This window comes from Gossypium hirsutum, chromosome A07, assembly GCF_007990345.1.
Source record: "Gossypium hirsutum isolate 1008001.06 chromosome A07, Gossypium_hirsutum_v2.1, whole genome shotgun sequence".
Taxonomy (NCBI): domain Eukaryota; kingdom Viridiplantae; phylum Streptophyta; class Magnoliopsida; order Malvales; family Malvaceae; genus Gossypium; species Gossypium hirsutum.
Window position 1 is genome coordinate 97,926,470 of NC_053430.1, and position 18,439 is coordinate 97,944,908.

Consider the following 18,439-nt stretch of genomic DNA (forward strand, 5'->3'; position numbering starts at 1 on the left):
AGGGGATAAGATTCATAAGGGGTAAATCTAGAAAAAAGGAAGACCTTAATCATTGTTCTCGACTTACTCGTAAGGGGTAGAAACCATCTGTCACGTGCTGCTTTGAACTCCCACGGTGTAATCGGACCTCTCAATATCATGTCAGCATCAAGAATTACTATGTAATGCATCGGTGTTTAGATGGTTGCAGCACGTTTATTAGTTGCTGGATACCTGAAATGGATCGAGTAACAAGAAGAGTTCATTCTCTGCCTTCGAGTTCATGAAATATGCTAATTTCAAAAGACGTAACCCGATAACATTGCATTAACTGTTCGAGACTTGAACCACTTCACCCAACAATAGCCATATGTTTAAAGGAAATGGGTTATTTCAGTGAACCAACATAGGTAGCAGGCTTGTCACCAAAACGTGGCAAAGATGACAAACACAAAATCGTTCGCACGAGTTTTCATGGCTTAAACGAATACATAAGCTTAGAATCGAGCCGAATATCATTTCAAAACTAATAAGACATAAGCTTAGAATACTGCTGCAAGCGAGAGCTCTAAAGAAAATAACAAGACATCTAGTGGATGGTGGCTCATCGAAGGGACATAACGAGTGGGTGGTAGATCATGACCTTTATATTGCTTTAAGTCTTCATCCGTACAGCTGAGAAGACGTGTGATATTTTCAGGCTGGCCACTGAGGTGGAAACTGTGCATGAGTCCTGTACAGCCTGCCAGTCGAAATATGGAATACATTCCGTAGAAAATAGTGTGAATTTTTTTGTGGGTTCACTGATTTCTTTCCCCTCTGCCGCCACCTCAGTTTGTACTGTACGAGGAGTAAGAAGCTTGGGGTGAGTTAGTTCCACAAAAGTTTTGCTTTTCAAAAAGCTTAGATATTTCGACCACTTTGGCATCGGGCATCCATGTCTCGCATGTTGTAAGAGAAGACCCTCATTCATCGTATTAATACACTCTATACTCAAAAACATGCCACGCCTTTTATTTGGATCCAGTTCCATAGCTTTCACCTGCATAAGATGCAATAAAACAGTTTTATACGTGCAAGCATCATCAGATATAATCACGATGTTTAGTTTACGGAAAAGGACAATGCCATGCCTCAAATTTATTTATTTGTAAGAAAAAAAATGCATTGCATGTAGTGATTCTTTCATCCTAGGTCTAGAGATTAACATACCTCCCTAGGATAAGGAGGTTTGGGAAAGAGTTGCCTGCAGTCATAAACAATACCATCTTCATGGTGTTCTAATTTACTGAAAGACCGGTTCCCGACACTAAATGGCAAGCTGTAATGTAGAAGAATAGGCTCAACAACGAGTCATGGAGTATATCCAGGGTAGATCATCAAGTCCTCATTGATCTTATGCCTAAGTCCAGCCTGAAAAGCAAAGACGGATATAGAAATATCACAAACAGCACAGCTGAAGGGAAAAAATCTATCTGCTCTTTATATGTGGGCTAAAATTGACAAAGATCGTACCTCTGCCGCACCGAATACGTAACCATACATCTCACTAATCCAGCCTTCCCCATAGATGTCACCGGTTATATTAGTCTCCCAGTGAGCTTGATCTTCAGGTACTTCTTCGGTCTTGGAAAGCCACAAATGTGCTAGAACTCGAAGACCGTCTATGTGCATGGCTAAAAGCCCACCAACCTTGTTGCAAACTTCTGGGTGTTCTGTGTGCAATTTGCCTAGAATATTATCACATCTTACCGAGTACCTGAAAGAAACAAAGAATTACGAACATCTCAGAACATTGAAAAAATGAATGTCGAAGCAGTGTCACAAGTACATTCCTTGGTTTGGCATACTATGAATAAACAATGAAAAGTTTGGTACCCGTAATAAGCAGCAACAGGCCTGCCTCTCTCGGCACCAAGTTCTCAAGGTATAATCGGACCTCAAAGGATCATATCTGCATCCAAAATTGCGACCCAATCAACATCTTGTGCATCTTTACTATGTTTTAGCCAGTGGACAACTCCAGCAGGCTTGTTCCTTGCAGGGTACCTGTAGAATTTAATGAAACAATGTATGTTATTCCACCAGGAAGTTCTAGACTCGAGTCAGAAATAGTGCTAACGCTTCTTTGATCCAAATCATGCTAAAATACGAAAACACTATGGAATATATAATCAACTCCATTACCCCCACACAAAGACTTACTTCAATCAGAAAGGACACATAAGCTGTATGCTAGAAGGGAATGTGAAGTAAACATGAAACAATGAAAGATTTTCATCAGTCTTCAACATTTAAACATATGAAAACAAGATTTACTAAACTTTATTTCATTCAGAAACCAAATCTTTTGTTTCAATTGATGTAAGAAAAATGACAACAAAAATCAACTAACCCAATAACAACTACACTTTCAATTTCTTACACCCAACCACATCATGACCCACTTGGAAGTCCCTCCTATTATATCCAAGGCCCTTCTTAAGTTTACTACTTCCATTTCAATTTTACAGGCGACCATTAAGTCACATTCTATCACTTCTAAATAGAGTTTTTTACAATCTTAGTAAGAATCTTACATGATAAAATACTCATTTAGTAAGGCCTACACCAAGTTTGATCAAGTGGCATCTTATTATACAATAAAATACTCATTTAGTAAGGTCTACACCACGCTTTATCAAGTGACATCTTATCACATCTCAACCGAATTCTTCATGATCTTACTATAAATCTTATGCAATAAAATATTCATTTTGAGGGGTCTACACTAAACTCCATCAAATCACATCGAACATGATTTTACTACAGACCCTACTTAATAATATATTTATTTAATGGAACCTAGATCGTGCTCTAGCAAATCATATATTATCACATTTTAATAAAATTCTCCATATTTTTATTACAAATCTTACATAATAAAATATTCTATTTAATAGAATTTACACCAAATTCTATCAAGTCTTATCTTAAGAAAAATCTCCACAAACTTACTAGAAACCCTACACAATAAAATACTCATTTAGTGGTGCTCACACCAAGCTCCAAGCTCTCTTCTAGTGAAACTCTACCCAACTCTACCCAACTTCCTCCATAGCCCTTCAGATACCAACATATCCTTCCCAAGCCCTCCTACTACTAATGGCTCTCGGCACAACTGTTTGAACCACACTCAACCTCCGTCACCAGTATCAACAAATATCTCAATTTAATGCATCCAAATGTTCAAAGTAAGAGCATCCTAGACCAGAACTTAACCAAAACAAGACTTATTATACCGGAAAACTCAACAAAGAGAAAAAAAGAAAAAAAATGCTAAAAAAAAGGCCGAAGCTTATTATACCAGTCACCAGTTTTTGGATGTCTTCTCATAGAGGGAACTTCAAGAGTGGGAGCATCCACCCCTTTATAATTCTTTTTCTCTTCATCCGTACAATTTAGCAACCGGGTAACTGGTCCGGGTTGTTGGGCTTTCCTGAAGCTATGCATGAATCCAGCCGTTTTCCAATCAAAATAATTCTAACATTCCACAGAGATCCTATATGGTGCCTCAAGACCCGTTTTTTATCCTAAATGAACCTACCCAAAAAACTCAATAGCATCACGACACCTAAAAATCTGGCCATTGGAAGTTGAATTTCAAAGGCTGATTAAAATTGGGTAGTTTGTAAAATATCTTAATTTCATGAGATTCAGATTGTAAGAAGTCAAACGTTGAAAAAGATCTACATTTGTATAGGTGGCTGATGAAACAGAATGACATCCTTTATAATCATCAAACTTAACAGACATAATTTTTCTTCAAAATGTTACTTGAGTATATTTTAAATTTATCGATATTATTTTTAAAAATTTTAAAATATATATATACTTTCATATTTATTTTAATATAATATTTAGTAATTTCATGTATTTGTATTTATTATAATTTTAGATATAATCATTTTATTTTATTTTTAAGTTTTACATTGTAATAGTTTTATATATTACAATGAATTTATTTTGTAATTATATAAATTACGTAATATATAACAACAAACTTAAAAGAAGAATAATCAAGCCGAACTTAGTTAAAATTTTAAATGTTCAAGCGCAAGCTCAATTCATATTTTAAATGGATTTATTTTTTTTTTTACTTACTAAACTCATTTTTCAAGCAGCCTTCATATTTGAATTAATATCTTGATCCACAAACAGGTCTACTCATCACCCATTCGAAATTCATGTTTTCATTTGCTTGCATGATAATATTAGAGATGCTATAGGAAAAAAAGTTTTAAAACACACAGAAAAATGGCAGCATAGAAAAGTTTCACAAAGTTAAACATGGATACAATAATATAATTTATTAATTTATCAAAATTTATATAAAAATGTTATCTTAAATAAGATAATACACACACAGAGCTTAAGAATTATTTCATTAATTCAATTATTCCATAAAAGACTTCCTCCTCCTTTCAGCATGAATAAAATTCAAAGGTTTTCATATCAAACACATACTAAAATTGAAATCCAGTAACACAAGGAACAGAAACAGCAGTATAATCATCATCAGCGTAAATCATAAAATTTAAGGCCAAACAAGTGAAACATTTCCGGAAATAATTGTTATAAGGGAGAGTATACGGAGTATAATTGCACACAGACACATAAAACAAAGCAATCACCATTAAAATGAAAAACTGAGAAACACAGGCAACTCTCACGACGCAAAGCTCTTTTAGGTAAGATCATCTTCTTCCAGCTCTTTAGCTTTCAGCTTTTCTTTCACTCGAAGTAAAAGGGTTGTCTTCCAAGAATCCTGCATAGCATTTTACGGAAACAGTACATGTTAGCATAGTAACTTCAGGGGTCAAAACCGCATTAGTAATGGAGATCGACATACCAATGGGGTCATGCTATCAAATTCCTTGACAACTTCCGTAAACTTTGAGACATCTTCCTCGTCAATAGCAGAAGCAATGTCCTGTCAGAAAGCATAAGTTCGTTAAAACCCATATTTCAAAGATTAAGAACCAGATTCTCAAATGGATATGTATAATCTTGAAGTTGACAAGATTTGATATAGAATCAAGGAGTAACTGGATTTACAGCTAACAAACATGATAGATAGAGAAAAATTGAAACGAATGGAAAAAGTGAAACCGGTGATCAAGTATGCTTTAAGCAAAATCCAAAAGAAGGTAAAAGTATCATGAGGCCCTTATATTAGGAGTCAGATTGCATTTTGCCTCCTCCACTCAAAAAATGTGCAAATTATTCCCTGTATATTAGGTTAAAGAGCAAACTGGTCCTTCTACTAAAAATTTCATCTATTTCTATTATTAAAAACTGATCCCTATATGTCAGCATGAGGTATATGGCATGCCACATGACACTGTCTGGTTATTCCATACAAATGGATAAATTTTTTAACAAGAAGGATCAATTTACTCTTCAAACTAAGATTCAAGGACTAATTTGCTCATTTTTTAGTACAGGATCCTCCATGATACTTTTACCACCAAAAGAACCAAACAGAATCCTATCAACTAAAAAGTAAATTGCAGGAAAGAAGTAAATCAGTAATATTATGATAACTTACAGCCAATAATTTATACTCTCGCGTTCCAGAAAAAGTTGGATCCAGATCCTGAAGAAAGCAAAAGCAGATTCATATTAACTGATAAGTCCGACATTACAATTTAAGGTAAAAAGCTAATGTGTTAGAATATTAAAAAGAGACTAAAATTTAACCTGATATCGCTCTAACGCATTGGTGATTGCTACAACATCACCTTTGCAGAGTTGACAAATGCCAGCATTAAGAAGATGACCTTTAACTCCATACTTCAGCAAGTTATTGGTAAGTGATTGCCGCGCTATCTCTTCATATATCTCAATGGCTTTCTGGTATCTGGAGAAATATCATAAGAATATCTTTTATATGAGGGAAACACTTATGCAACGGTGTTAGCAAAGTAAAAAGACAATGATTATAATCCATCATAGTAGAAAACTGCAAAAAGGCGTCACAAGAACAATGTTGTCTAGAAGTAAATATGCTCACTGTTCTATCTGAGCAGCAAATTGTGCAACTTTCTGCTTGCATTGATTGGCAGAAGAAGACACATCTTCATTTTGGAAGAAATCAGCAGCCTTTTCAAAATAATCCATGGCCTGCTCAATGTTCTGTTCAGACTCGTATAATTCAGCAATTTCCTGCACGCAACGAAACATTCGTGTTTATAAATAACTGTAATTAACATCATCATACAAAGTTATGGTTGAGGAAATGTGGCACCCCACACTAGACCCAGATGGCAGATCTGGCTATGAGATGTCACATCCATTGCCGAAGCAACTCAGACTGTGATCATTCATTTGCTTTAAAATTAAACCAATAAACATAATATAATTCATAAATTTCAAGTTACACAAGTGAATTGTACAAGCACAAGGTCAAATGGGCCCATACATAGTGACCCGAGGCCAAACACAGGGTTGGACACAAATCCTACTCAAATTATCAAGATGGAAGGTTGTGTCTCGAGACAATGAAGCTATGTCTCGAGACATGCTTCCCCTGTTTTAGTAGTTTTGCTTTGAACTAAGCTGTCTCGAAACAATTGGGTTCATGTCTCGAGACTTGACTCCTTAGGTCTCGAGAATTAGCTTCCTATTTCAGACCCTTAGTTTCAATGTTTGATGTCTCGAGACAGAGGAATGAAAGTTAAACAATTGTCCTGACACTATTAAAGAAGGTTGAGGAAACAATTCGAACCAACTCAAAACAAAACATGATCTCTGCAAAATTATGCTGTATAAGTACTAAACTAAACAATATACGACAAACTCTTTTTCTCCCTTTATAGATTGGCATATTAATGGTTAAACTATACCTTATAATACCTTGCAGCCATGCTTAGCCTTCCAATATCACAAAACAAGTTCACTGCTTGCTGCAAGCAAGATATAGCCTCTGTATTGGAAAGAAAATATATTCAGTCAGAAGCATAGATTCACTAAAACTCCCCGATGGATCCGGACCAAGTGAAACCATATGCAATCCACACTTACCCTTTGTAGCTGTTTTCTTATAACAATGAGCAGCATCAACATAAGCTTGAGCTGTTTCATGCTTGCTGTCTGACTACAGATTTTAAAAAACAAACAAAAGAGTCAAATAAATTACTTAGCAGTGACAAACAAAATGCTATTTAATCCGAAGTGCTTACTTTCAAATGGCAATTCGCCAACTTTACATAAGTTGATCCAGCTTTGTCCCCTTGAAGAAAAAAAATAGAGATTAAAAATTACGGCTATTTTAAAAATTAATCGATAATCTGATCCTAGAAAAGAAAACCCTAAATTTCAAATTGATTAACTGAACAGAAACTACTAAAATTGATACTTGAGTAAATCGGAACTAAAGATCTACCATAATCAATAAATTAAAACAGAAAATAGTAATAAGAAAAAAAACCCAAGTTGCAAAGTGTGTTAATTACTTATAACAAAAACTAAAAATAAAAATTAAGGGGAAAAAAGTACATGATTTGGCAAGCTTGAAGCAATTAGCAGCTTTATCAAATAAATCGGCGGCGTCTTCATATTTAGAACTAAACAAGCCCCAACCATTTAGCTTTTTCTCTGCTTTCTTCACGAATTCTTCTCCTTTCGCTAACTGATCTCCCATTTTTTTCTCTGTTCTTTTTTCTTCTTTGATTATTGATAGAAATTAATTTAATTTATAATATCAAAGACCGTGTTGGTTTTTCTTTCTTTTGATTTTCTTCGGTTAAAATATGCTATAAGTCCTTTTTACTCTTTACAATTTTGAATTTAATCCTTATACTTTTACTTATAAAATTTTAGTCATCTATTTTTTAAATTTTAAAATTCAGTCCAATTATTAACCCTGCTATTTTTTTTTGTTAAATTTATTCATTTGACATTTTGAAATTTAAAAAAAATACTTGATAGCCATGTATCTAAAAAGATGACATTGTAATAACCCCGAATTTAACAAAATAGTTTTAACAATGTGAATAGTTAGACTTGTATTTTGAAATCTAAAATTAAAAGGATTAAATTCCTAAAAATAAAATATATGAACTAAATTTGAAATTACAAAGATTATAAGGAGTTATGAGATATTTTAACATATTTTAACTTTTTAAGAAATTATTTATTTTATAGGTTAAAATATGCTATAAATCCTTACATTATTCATAAATTTAAAATTTAGGCCTTATACTATTATTTTTAAGAATTTAATACCTATACTTTCGAAATTTTAAAATTCAAATCTAATTGTTAACATTTTTTTTGTTAAATTTATTAGCGTGACATTTTAAAAATTAAAAAATATTTACTTGGTAGCCATGTAACTAAAAATAAATAAATTTAATAAAATAATTTTAATAGTATTAACAATTGGATTTACATTTTTAAATTTAAAAAATAAAATGATTAAATTTCAATACTCGAAGAGTACAATGACTTAAAAACATATTTTAACCTATTATATATATATATATATTAGTACTTAACATTTTTTTTAATTTAATTTATTTTTTTCAAATTACCATAAATTGATTATGTCAATTATTCAAATTTAAGATTAGATTAAATTTGATTTATTAATTCGTTATAAGAAAATTAAATTTGATTGAATTTGAATTTTTTGAAGACCAAGTCTTGTGTTTTTGAATTTTCATTTTTTTTTTGAATTTTTCTAACTTTTGAATTTTTCTAATTTTTTTTTTAAATTGTAGTGTTCAGCTTGTTTTCTTATTTTAAATTTAAATTTAGATGGTATTTGTTGAATTTTTACAATTTTGTTTATCTATAAATTTAAATAATTTAAATTATAATAAAACATAATTAAATATTTATTGAATTTTATTTATTTTTAATATAGTAATATAAATATTTTATCAGGGAACAATAAGATATTTCTTTATTTATTTTATTCTTAATATAAAAGCTATTAAAAAATTAATTGCACTAGAATTTTAATTTTTAATAATTTAGTGATTTAATTTTTTAAACATATTTAACAATTTTGGCTAAAAATTATTTGCTAGAAATTTTCAATGAACTAGTGTATAAAATGGTAAGTAAATAACCACTTATTTATCGGTTAAATTTGATAAAAATGTTAAATTAAAAAAAATAAAAGAAAATAGAAAATAGACCAATTTATATTTAGAGAAATACTTTCTTCTCAATGTGTATCTAATTTATATGGTATTTAATAAGGCATACTCGCACGGATAGTTTTATTAGTTGACACGTAAAAACTCCATCTAATGACACACAGAATAAAAATTCTAATTCAAAAGTAAAATTTTACTTATCTAATTAATATAGAATAAAAAAATTTATATTTATTTAATTTTTTTATAAAATATTATAACATTTAATTTTTAAAAATTTTAGGTTTGAAAATCACAACTAATTGTTTAACTTTAGTTAATTTTTAAATTAAAAATATTGAATTTCAAATATTTTATCTTAAAACTTAATTTTAAAATAGAAAAGTTTCATTAGAAATTATTTTAAATTAAAATTAAAAAATAATATTTTATTTATCTTGAGAGATTGATGTAAGTTCGAAGATAGGTGAAGGTGTTGTAGTTTCAAGGTTAACTTTTCGTATTGATGAGTAATGTTTTTGTTGTATGCGCACAATGTCTAAAGTTATCTATATCCCCTCCTTAACCCATAAATAGAAAGATAATGCAGTTCAATACACTCAAAAGCATATGCACCTGTATTAGCGATAATGACCATACCAATTAAATTAAGATTCGATCAACTTTTGTTGTGTTTTTTAGCAGGTCATTAAAGTTGTAATCCGGTTTGTATTTCTATAAGTTTGATGGGAAGAATCAATTGTAAACTTACAAATAATTTAATAATCTTACCGAAAAAATTCAATTAGAGGTACAGCATTTTCTTCTAAGAGAATCTCAAAAATCAAACAAAGCAAAAGTTTTTAATATGTTCTTTTAATGAATGATTTGTTTTTGTAACATTCATTCAAAACAATGTTTCACCACCTAGATTTTATGTACAAGGAAAATGATAATTTGTGAATAAAACTAAAATTCCATCACCCAAAACAAAAAGATTTTTCTTTTGTATCCTCCTTATCCGTTTTATGGTTCATATTCAGAGTTGTGACTACCTCTCTTGACAATATCTTCTCAAAAAAAAAAAAAAAAGATTTATCAACAACTTTAGTCTATTGTAACTTTGATAACACTTGAAACCAAACACCAATTCAAATGAATTTGATCCAATTCAAACATCCCGGGGGAATTGTACATACAACATGGGATTCTAATCTGGAATTCAATCGGAATCGGGAAACTAACTTTATCGGAACATGTATCAGAGCAGTTTTTCTTTTGCATTAAACATAAAGAAAGAACAACCATGTTTAAAACTAGGTCTAGAACAACCATGTTTAAAACTAGGTCTAAATATCAAAATTTCTTAGTCCACAAGAAAGGAGAAATGAAAGTAATATCGAGATCAATTGTAAATCACCTGTTTCAAACGGCCTATCAATGGAACATGAAAATACTGAGTTCCCATCCCCTCTTCCGTCTGGAAAACGAGTTGAGTCCAGAAAACTAAACCACATGGATGTTCCTCGAAAAAACACTTGTGCTATTTAAGCCTCATCTAGATAAGACTAAGGTTGAGTCAATGATCTAAGGGGACTAACTCGGATAATCAGAGGTCTTTAGATGACTTTCTTTTAGAAGGATCCCGGCTGAGTCCATGTTTCTTCAATGTTTTGATATAATTTCTCATGAGAGTAAACTTGTTGCTCCCAAGATTTAAGAAATAGTCCCAAGAATAAATCCCAGTTTTATGCAAATCATCGAAAACTATCCTGAACCATCCACCCGGAAATGGCACAAGCATGACATAGACAAGGAAAAACACAGTTAAGAATCCAATCACGTGTAAACTTTACCAAGTAAAATGGTTTAAAAAAGAACCTAGAGAAGGTACCTTACCCCATAGTTTCCTACAGGTTCGGCAGACATTATCCCGACATGGCGCCGACCAGATATAACCTGATAAAGGAACCTCAAGCAATCACAATTGGAACTTGTTTATCTAAAAGAGAGATAACATCATAAAGTAGACATTCAAGTTACTTAATGCCTTGTGCTCAATCAATGCTGTTAGATGAAGCCATATATATACCTTTTCACTGCCGATTGATCGAATCTTGCCATCAGCAGCAGGGCTATAAACTCGCAAAAACTCAGCTGACAAGCTAAACTTGATACCATTCGCATATTCTACATCTACCTGAACAAGTTTTTCAACATGATAGATAAGAAAGCTATATAAAGCATGGATCAAAGAAAAATTTACTCAGTCGGTCAACACCATGAAAAAACAGATTCAACATGGTCAATCAACCTATGTTACTCGGACTCAAAGATGAGTATCATCTGCGAGTATGTGTCCAACAAATGTTCAACTTTTGTTTTTTTTGTACGTTTTTCTTTGTATTTAGAATCTCCTTGAAAAGGCATATACTCATACCATGTCCCAAAATGTCTGCAACAAAAATGGAGTTTGCCATAATCAAATTTCAAATTTGAATCACTCCATTACTCAAATTCCTTTTTGGGATATATATATATAAAAATTATCAAGAAATATAACATAAATTGGCACCAAAAATTTCAATAACTCCACAAAGTAAACTTTCTTTGGTAATTTTGCTAATAACCCAAATGATTATTTCCACTTCCTAAGAGATAAAATGAAGCTAAAACCAAAAGGGTGCTCAAATAACTTATCTGGGTCTGATTATATACTCAAATTAAAACAAACCCATATCAAAATTCAAAAAAAAAAATCAATAAATTAGTAAAAAAAAAAGAGAAAGAAACCCACTAAAAAAGCAAAAGAAAATAGCAGAAAAAAGAATGGGGAAACAAAAACTTACACTTTTGGGTGCGTTAAGAGAGAAGCTTTTGAGGCGTGGGGTATCAACGAGAGTGTGGATCCTTTGAATTGTTCTCTGCATAGCCATAACTAATCTGAACCGAGTTGCCATTGTTTTTCATCCGAGTGAGCCACTGTTTCTAGAGCTTGAAAAAAAAACACTGTTGGATCTTAGCCTTTCTTTTGTTGGACAATTTTGGCCCATTATTTTCAATATTTTTTGGTTAATGTTGGGCTTGATTTATCTTCTTTTTTTTCCTTCATTTTTTTAGTGAAGGGGTTATTCTAGATTATCATTTTAATTGGCTCAAAAATTATATTTTAATTAAATTATGATGACATGTTAGATGTCTATTTTTTAAAATTAAATGTGATTTTAGTTAAATCATAAACATATCAAAACTATTAATCGTGCACCTCCTTTACCTCATATTACTAGAGAAGTTAAGGACGAGAATAACCTTAAGGTACCGAATGATGAAATATCTACAAGTGCAGCCGTATTAAAATAAAGTTAAGAGATAATTCCCACCAAAGACCCTATCAAAGACAATGTCAATTTGTTGAGAAATTCATCAATTTTGAATAAATAACACTTCATAAATTTCATCTGTAAGGAGTCGATCTCCTCTAAACAAGCTTTTATTCGAGTATATAGAAGTAAAACATTTTGACTAATGTGCAGCAGTAAACAGCGGGGAACAAGGGGAACAAGAGGTTCGTGAGATTGCCGCAGCTATACCAATCATGGTTTTTGGATTATTGTTGGCTAAAGAGACGATGATGGTAGCTGCGGTTTCCTGTAAGGCAAGAGTACTCGGTGGATGTTGTGGATAGAAGTGAGTCACTGAAATGGTGGATTGTTGGGATCAGTTTCTAGAGCGGGGTGAAATCTGATGGTGCGTCAACTGATAGGAATGGTGTTGGTGGTGAATTTTGTGTAAGGTCACTTGAACATTGGGGTGTGCTCCTGCAAACGTAACTTCGTTACGTTGTTTCTAGATATTCCAAAGCGTTATTATCCTTCCATGTACTGCTTCCTGGTGAGCCATATCCCCATGAGGGTAATCAGCAATCTAGGATGCAATCTAAGATTAGCCCTTGAGCTTGCTCTAGCGGATAATTTGGGAAACCAAAAAAAAAATCTTATAACCGGGGTCGTGTAGCCGTACCGCCCATGGAATACCAAACCATAATGCTTTAGAGAAAGCACATAATCTGAATAAATTATCAATGTCTTCTGCAGATCCTGAGCAGAGACAACAATGTTGATCAACTGGTATATGTTGTCGACGGAATTCCATTCGTACAGGGAGGAAGTTATGGCATAGTTTCCATAGGAAGATGAGTAATTTTAGTGGCAACTTTATCATGCTTCCAAACATTTTTATCATGGCCGCCTAAGATGGAAAAACCCCGAGAGGCGAGTTCTTTGTGCCATTCTTCCCCGAGTCTTTCTTTAATAAGGGATTCATCCCAGTGTCCAAGAGTCGGGTTCATCATAGCCGTAGAGGGTAAGCCAGGTAAATCATGGCTATGGTATTAACGGAGGGCCATAGAGACATTGTTCCCGAAGCAAAGTTGAATATCTAAACTTTGTCCTTGTAGAATGCTCTTCTAAGTCCAGGAGTCCGTAGCTTTTGCTTGTACTTCCAGAAAATTTGTCTGAGAGCAATATTTGGCTAATAATAAAGATTGTGTGAGGGGCTATGGCTTGGTGAGACATCGCCATGCTTGTTTGCATAAGAGTGCCTCATTGAAAAACTCTGATCTATGAATGTTTAGTCCTCCATTACGTTTTGGCCAGCACAGAGTGTCCCAGTTACACATGTGAAGTTTCTTGGCCTTACCAAAAGTCTCGTAGTATTTTGTCAATCTTGTCCGTGATATATTTTGGGGCTTTGATGCAATACAAAGTGTGAATGTACGAGTACAAGTCTACCTATAGCAGAAAGCAATTTCAATTTCCAACCTGCCAATTTCCTGTTTAGAAGGGTTGAAAAATGCCAATCCAAATATTCTTACCTCAGTAATAATGTTAATGTCAATCGAGTTAAAACTCAATCGAGTAGGATTAGATTAACAAGGATTGAATTAGAGCTTTACAATGCTATCCAAGTTTCTTTATTTAAGAAGATTGGATTAGTTTAACTTTTGAATATCTTAAAGATTTTAATCTTTATCTTAGTCTTTACAAGGATAATTCGAATGTAATTTATTGTAGTTTAGCAAACCTAAAAACTTATACATCATTCTGTTAGTAAAAATATTGAGAGAGCATTTATCATTGTTCATATAGGAGTTAGTACTCTGAATGCAAATTTATAAGTAAATTCCAGTGAGTCACTTATTTTACGATTAAATTTTCAAAGAAAAAATAATAGTGATCCGAATTAGATAATAGGTATGGGGTTGATATTAATGAGCTTATAGAACTTAAATTATATCTTGTACTTGTTGAAATTTAGTGGATTAATTCTCTAAATAAAGACAAAACTTCGAAAATGTAAGAGGAATTCAAGCATATAACAACTTATATTTAAACTTATAGCAACCAACAAAAAAATAAATGTTACTTTCAAAATCATTAGTTGATTTAATTCACCAAATATCACTTGATTTATCAATAAATAAATCAAGTAATTAACTTCCTAAATGGTGGGATGAACTTACCTAACCCCATGTTTAGATTTGACTCATTTGTTGCATAAAGTACTCTTTAACTAAAATTAATTTATCCTAAATAACTATCTAACAAAATAAATAAATAAAATTACCTTAGTTTATGCCAAGTGTTGTCGAAAGATATGTCCACGTAAGCTGACCAGTCAACAAGTATATACTGTTATATATTATAAAAAAAATACATGATTGTACTAACTAGAAAATTAACATATTCAGTATATTAAAATAAATAAATAAAAACAAAGTCAATGTTTAGGTATCAGTTTGTTAATTCCATAATTATATATTGTTTTTTTAGGACCCTTTTGAACGGGCGGTGTGTTAAACTGTTGTTAGTGTAAAAATAATTATGGTAATGAGATTAAATATTGTAACATAAGATAAAATAATAATAATAATAATAAAAGTATTATTCTGTAGGTAAACACCAACCTAAAAGAGCCCTTAAGCATGTTGAAATTTATAATGTCTAAATATATCTAATGGCATCAATCATAAAAAAAAATTATTTGGGTGATTTATATTATAAAAAAAAAACCATAAAGTCATGTAGACGAGTAATAGACATGTTCATAGGCTGGGTTACTTATCTAGGCCCAAAGACTTGCCCGAAATTTTGGAGGGTTTAGACAAAAATATTAGACTCAAAAAATAAGTTTGGATAAAAAAAGTAAACCCATTTAAAATATGGGTCAGACTTGGGATTGAACATTCAAGTCTCATGTTTGGCCTAAACCGACCCGTTTTAAGTTTATAATATTTTATATTATGCTATTTTTATATATTATGTAATTTAGAACATGTTAAAAAAATAAACATATACTAAACATATAATACTACTCATATTAAATATTAAAATAATGTTAAGATGCCTATATAAAAATTTTCAATAAATAAAAAATATAAATTTATTAAATATTAATATAATATAATATAAATATTTAAAAAAATTAAAAATAACATAGGTAGGCCTAAAATAGGCTTGGATTAGCCATTTGAAAATATGAACGAGTTTGGGTAAAATTTTAGGCCTAGATTTCGGGTTGGACCAGACTTGAACAAACATAAAATAAATTAATATCATACTTAAACCCGACTCGACCCGGCCCATAAACACCTCTAATGATTAAGGATCGTAATGCAAATAATTTTCCAATAAATATTTTTCAAAAGTTAACTTCACTCAATAAATTAATAAAATTGAAAAAAAAACTATTTTTTTTAAATCAACATCACATTTATATCACCATTTCAAAATAATATTAAAAAATACTTTTTATGTTAATGTTTTAAATGCTTATAATTACACTTAAATAAATAAATAAGTATTTTTAATTAATAATTAATAATTCAAACTAAGCCAACAAATTGGAGTAATTTTTTGTGAATCCTACCCTAATATTAATGGGTTAAAATATCTAGAAAGTTCTTACTTTATAAAATCAAATAAGTCTAAATTATAATAAAATTAATATTTATAATATAAAAAATCCAAAAAAATTATCCAATTTAAACAAAAACCTCTCAAATACATTCACAAATTCTAATGTATTGACAATAAATAAATTAATTAAAAAATAAAGCAATGAAACCATAAATTATTTACCTAATAATAAGAAAGAAATGATGATAGCAATGACGATCAATTAAGATTAAGGTGATGACAGTGGGCATTAATTAGCCTACACTTGTTCATATATACAGTAATATACATATACCAAATTGATATTTTATATGTTTTTTTGGATAATTAATTTGATTTGATGTGTAAGTTAGTTAAAAATTTGTAAAATAAACAATTAATCGTGTTTAAAGTTTAATAAATTACCAATTTCGTCTTATTTTGCTAAAAATGTGTATGACATCTAATAAAAACGTGACACATATTACTTTTTATTGATTGGTATTGTAATTTACGATAAAATTGATAATTTAGGTATTATTTTTTATAAATAAAAAAAAACTTTTAAGTACTTTAATAAGAAAAATGGTAAAGACATATTCAAATCACGAATGCATATAATATGCTCAAAGTGAACCATTCAAGTAAAGACCTATCAGTTGCTCTCCAAAGACTCAAATCTAGGTGAGTTCTATGAATGAACATCCATTAAGTCAATATATCAGAAGAATTTACTTAAGTTTTTTATAAAATATTTATTAAGGTATTAAAATTTATTAAAAATAAAAATAATTATATATAGCTTTAAAAGAAAAGCTTAATATAACATTTTACTACATGAATGTAACACTTTTTTCTTAATTTGGTATCTAAACCTTTTTTTACCCAATTTTGTACATGAACTTGGTATTTTTCCTAATTTGGTACTTAAGTTTTTTTTTGTTTAATTTGGTATCTAAATTTATTAAATATTATACAAATTATGCAAAAAACTAACGGTGTTAAAAAAAATTTATGCTACAAAAATATTGTCAGTATTAGAGAAAATTCATGTTAAAAAAAATAGGTTTTGAGTTATGCTTAACAAATTAATATTAAATAAGAAAAAAAAAAGATTTTTTTTAAAACCCTAAATTAAAAGAAATTCATTATTTTCAATTAATTAAATAAATAAAACTAAAAGTAATTAAACATATAAAATACAAAAAAATCATATTATCTGTCACATGTCGGTCATACATTGATTATTTTTGTTACCTCATAAAAAAATAATATTGTTAGTATATTGGAGTGATTTGTAAAACATTTGGCAAGTACCAAATCGAACAAAAAAAAGATTAGGTACCAAATTAAGAAAAAGAGTCAAGTTCAAGTACCAAATTGAACTCCCAAAAAGTTTAAGTACCAACTTAAAAAAAAGTTAAATTTAGACACCAAACTAAGAATTTTGTCAAATTTAAATACTAAATTGAACAAAAAAATTTAAATACTAAATTAAGAAAAAAATATCGAATACTAAATATTATATTAAGCCTAAAAAGAAATACTAATACGGAACAGTTTGTTTAATACTTTTTAGAGTAGGGATTTGATATTTGTGATGAAAATTACATCAACACTGAGTCAGCATGCTTAAGTGAAGGATGATTTATTTAGTCAAATATGTCATTGTAAAGTAGTTTCGGTGTCAATTCATATAGACCACGTCTCTGTATATCTTACGTTGTCAATAATATTTTGTACATCTCTTGATTAGGTGATTAAATTGATTTACTCATATTAATTTATTGATTCAGATAATTTAATTAAATAAATTATTAAAAATTAAAATATATTAAAATTAATTTTTTAATTTAAATTAATCGATTCATATAGATTTTCGATTCAATTTAAATAATAATTAAACTTTATTTGAAATAATTTTTTTTTAAATAACATAGGATAATACTATATTGTAATGGTTTATGATTTTCATATTACAATTAAATTATAAAAAATAGGTATAAATATTATGGAGATTATTAGAGATTGTGTGACCTGAATCCCGTTACTTGTTAAAGAAATAAATACATCACGTTACTTGTTGAAGAAATAAATACAATAAAAAAATAAGAAGATTTGTGGTAGCGAAAGGCTAAGGGCAAAATAAGCAAAAAGTGGTACGGACCATACAGCATAAGTTGATTAGAACATGGTTTCTCAACCTTTAAATAGATATAGTCGAAATTTCTCTTGAATTTTGTCTGTGGTTTTGCTTATGCTTGGCGGTGGTTCTATCGTCATTATAGACGTTTATTATAATAGAGACTCCAGTATTAAGAGTCATATTACATTTTATATTTTTATTAAAAAATTACATAAATTAATTATTATATGTTAAATAAAAAAACAAATCGG

The 18,439-nt window shown here is 30.3% G+C and overlaps 2 protein-coding genes and 1 pseudogene across 2 annotated transcripts; all 3 read right to left on the bottom strand.

The window, feature by feature from the left end:
- Nucleotides 1-234: 234 nt before the first annotated feature.
- On the bottom strand, nt 235-3,543 carry LOC107926426 (peptidyl serine alpha-galactosyltransferase-like; annotated as a pseudogene).
- A 928-nt stretch (nt 3,544-4,471) lies between these two features.
- Nucleotides 4,472-7,668, bottom strand: LOC107926550 (alpha-soluble NSF attachment protein 2-like). Its single transcript, NM_001327264.1, has 9 exons — nt 7,519-7,668; nt 7,203-7,252; nt 7,045-7,117; nt 6,867-6,946; nt 6,035-6,186; nt 5,722-5,881; nt 5,570-5,617; nt 4,871-4,951; nt 4,472-4,786 (listed from the first exon to the last, which is right to left on the bottom strand). Exons 1-9 carry the CDS (start codon nt 7,661-7,663, stop codon nt 4,706-4,708), a joined length of 870 nt encoding a protein of 289 aa, NP_001314193.1. The 5' UTR covers nt 7,664-7,668; the 3' UTR covers nt 4,472-4,705.
- Nucleotides 7,669-10,257: 2,589 nt separating this feature from the next.
- On the bottom strand, nt 10,258-12,097 carry LOC107926393 (uncharacterized). Its single transcript, XM_016857240.2, has 4 exons — nt 11,957-12,097; nt 11,200-11,307; nt 11,002-11,066; nt 10,258-10,879 (listed from the first exon to the last, which is right to left on the bottom strand). The coding sequence occupies exons 1-4, from the start codon at nt 12,065-12,067 to the stop codon at nt 10,717-10,719; spliced, it is 447 nt and encodes a 148-aa protein (XP_016712729.1). The 5' UTR covers nt 12,068-12,097; the 3' UTR covers nt 10,258-10,716.
- Nucleotides 12,098-18,439: the final 6,342 nt, after the last annotated feature.

Bases quoted from the DNA above. Each gene is read 5' to 3' on its own strand.
- LOC107926393 (XM_016857240.2), bottom strand. From the start codon at position 12,067: ATGGCAACTCGGTTCAGATTAGTTATGGCTATGCAGAGAACAATTCAA. The intron at 11,308-11,956 runs GTAAGTTTTTGT...AAACTTGTTCAG, and splicing joins CTCTTAACGCACCCAAAAGT to GTAGATGTAGAATATGCGAA. The intron at 11,067-11,199 runs GTATATATATGG...TTCCTTTATCAG, and splicing joins GATCAATCGGCAGTGAAAAG to GTTATATCTGGTCGGCGCCA.
- LOC107926550 (NM_001327264.1), bottom strand. From the start codon at position 7,663: ATGGGAGATCAGTTAGCGAAAGGAGAAGAATTCGTGAAGAAAGCAGAG. The intron at 7,253-7,518 runs GTACTTTTTTCC...TTTTTCTTCAAG, and splicing joins CTTCAAGCTTGCCAAATCAT to GGGACAAAGCTGGATCAACT. The intron at 7,118-7,202 runs GTAAGCACTTCG...TAAAATCTGTAG, and splicing joins TGGCGAATTGCCATTTGAAA to TCAGACAGCAAGCATGAAAC.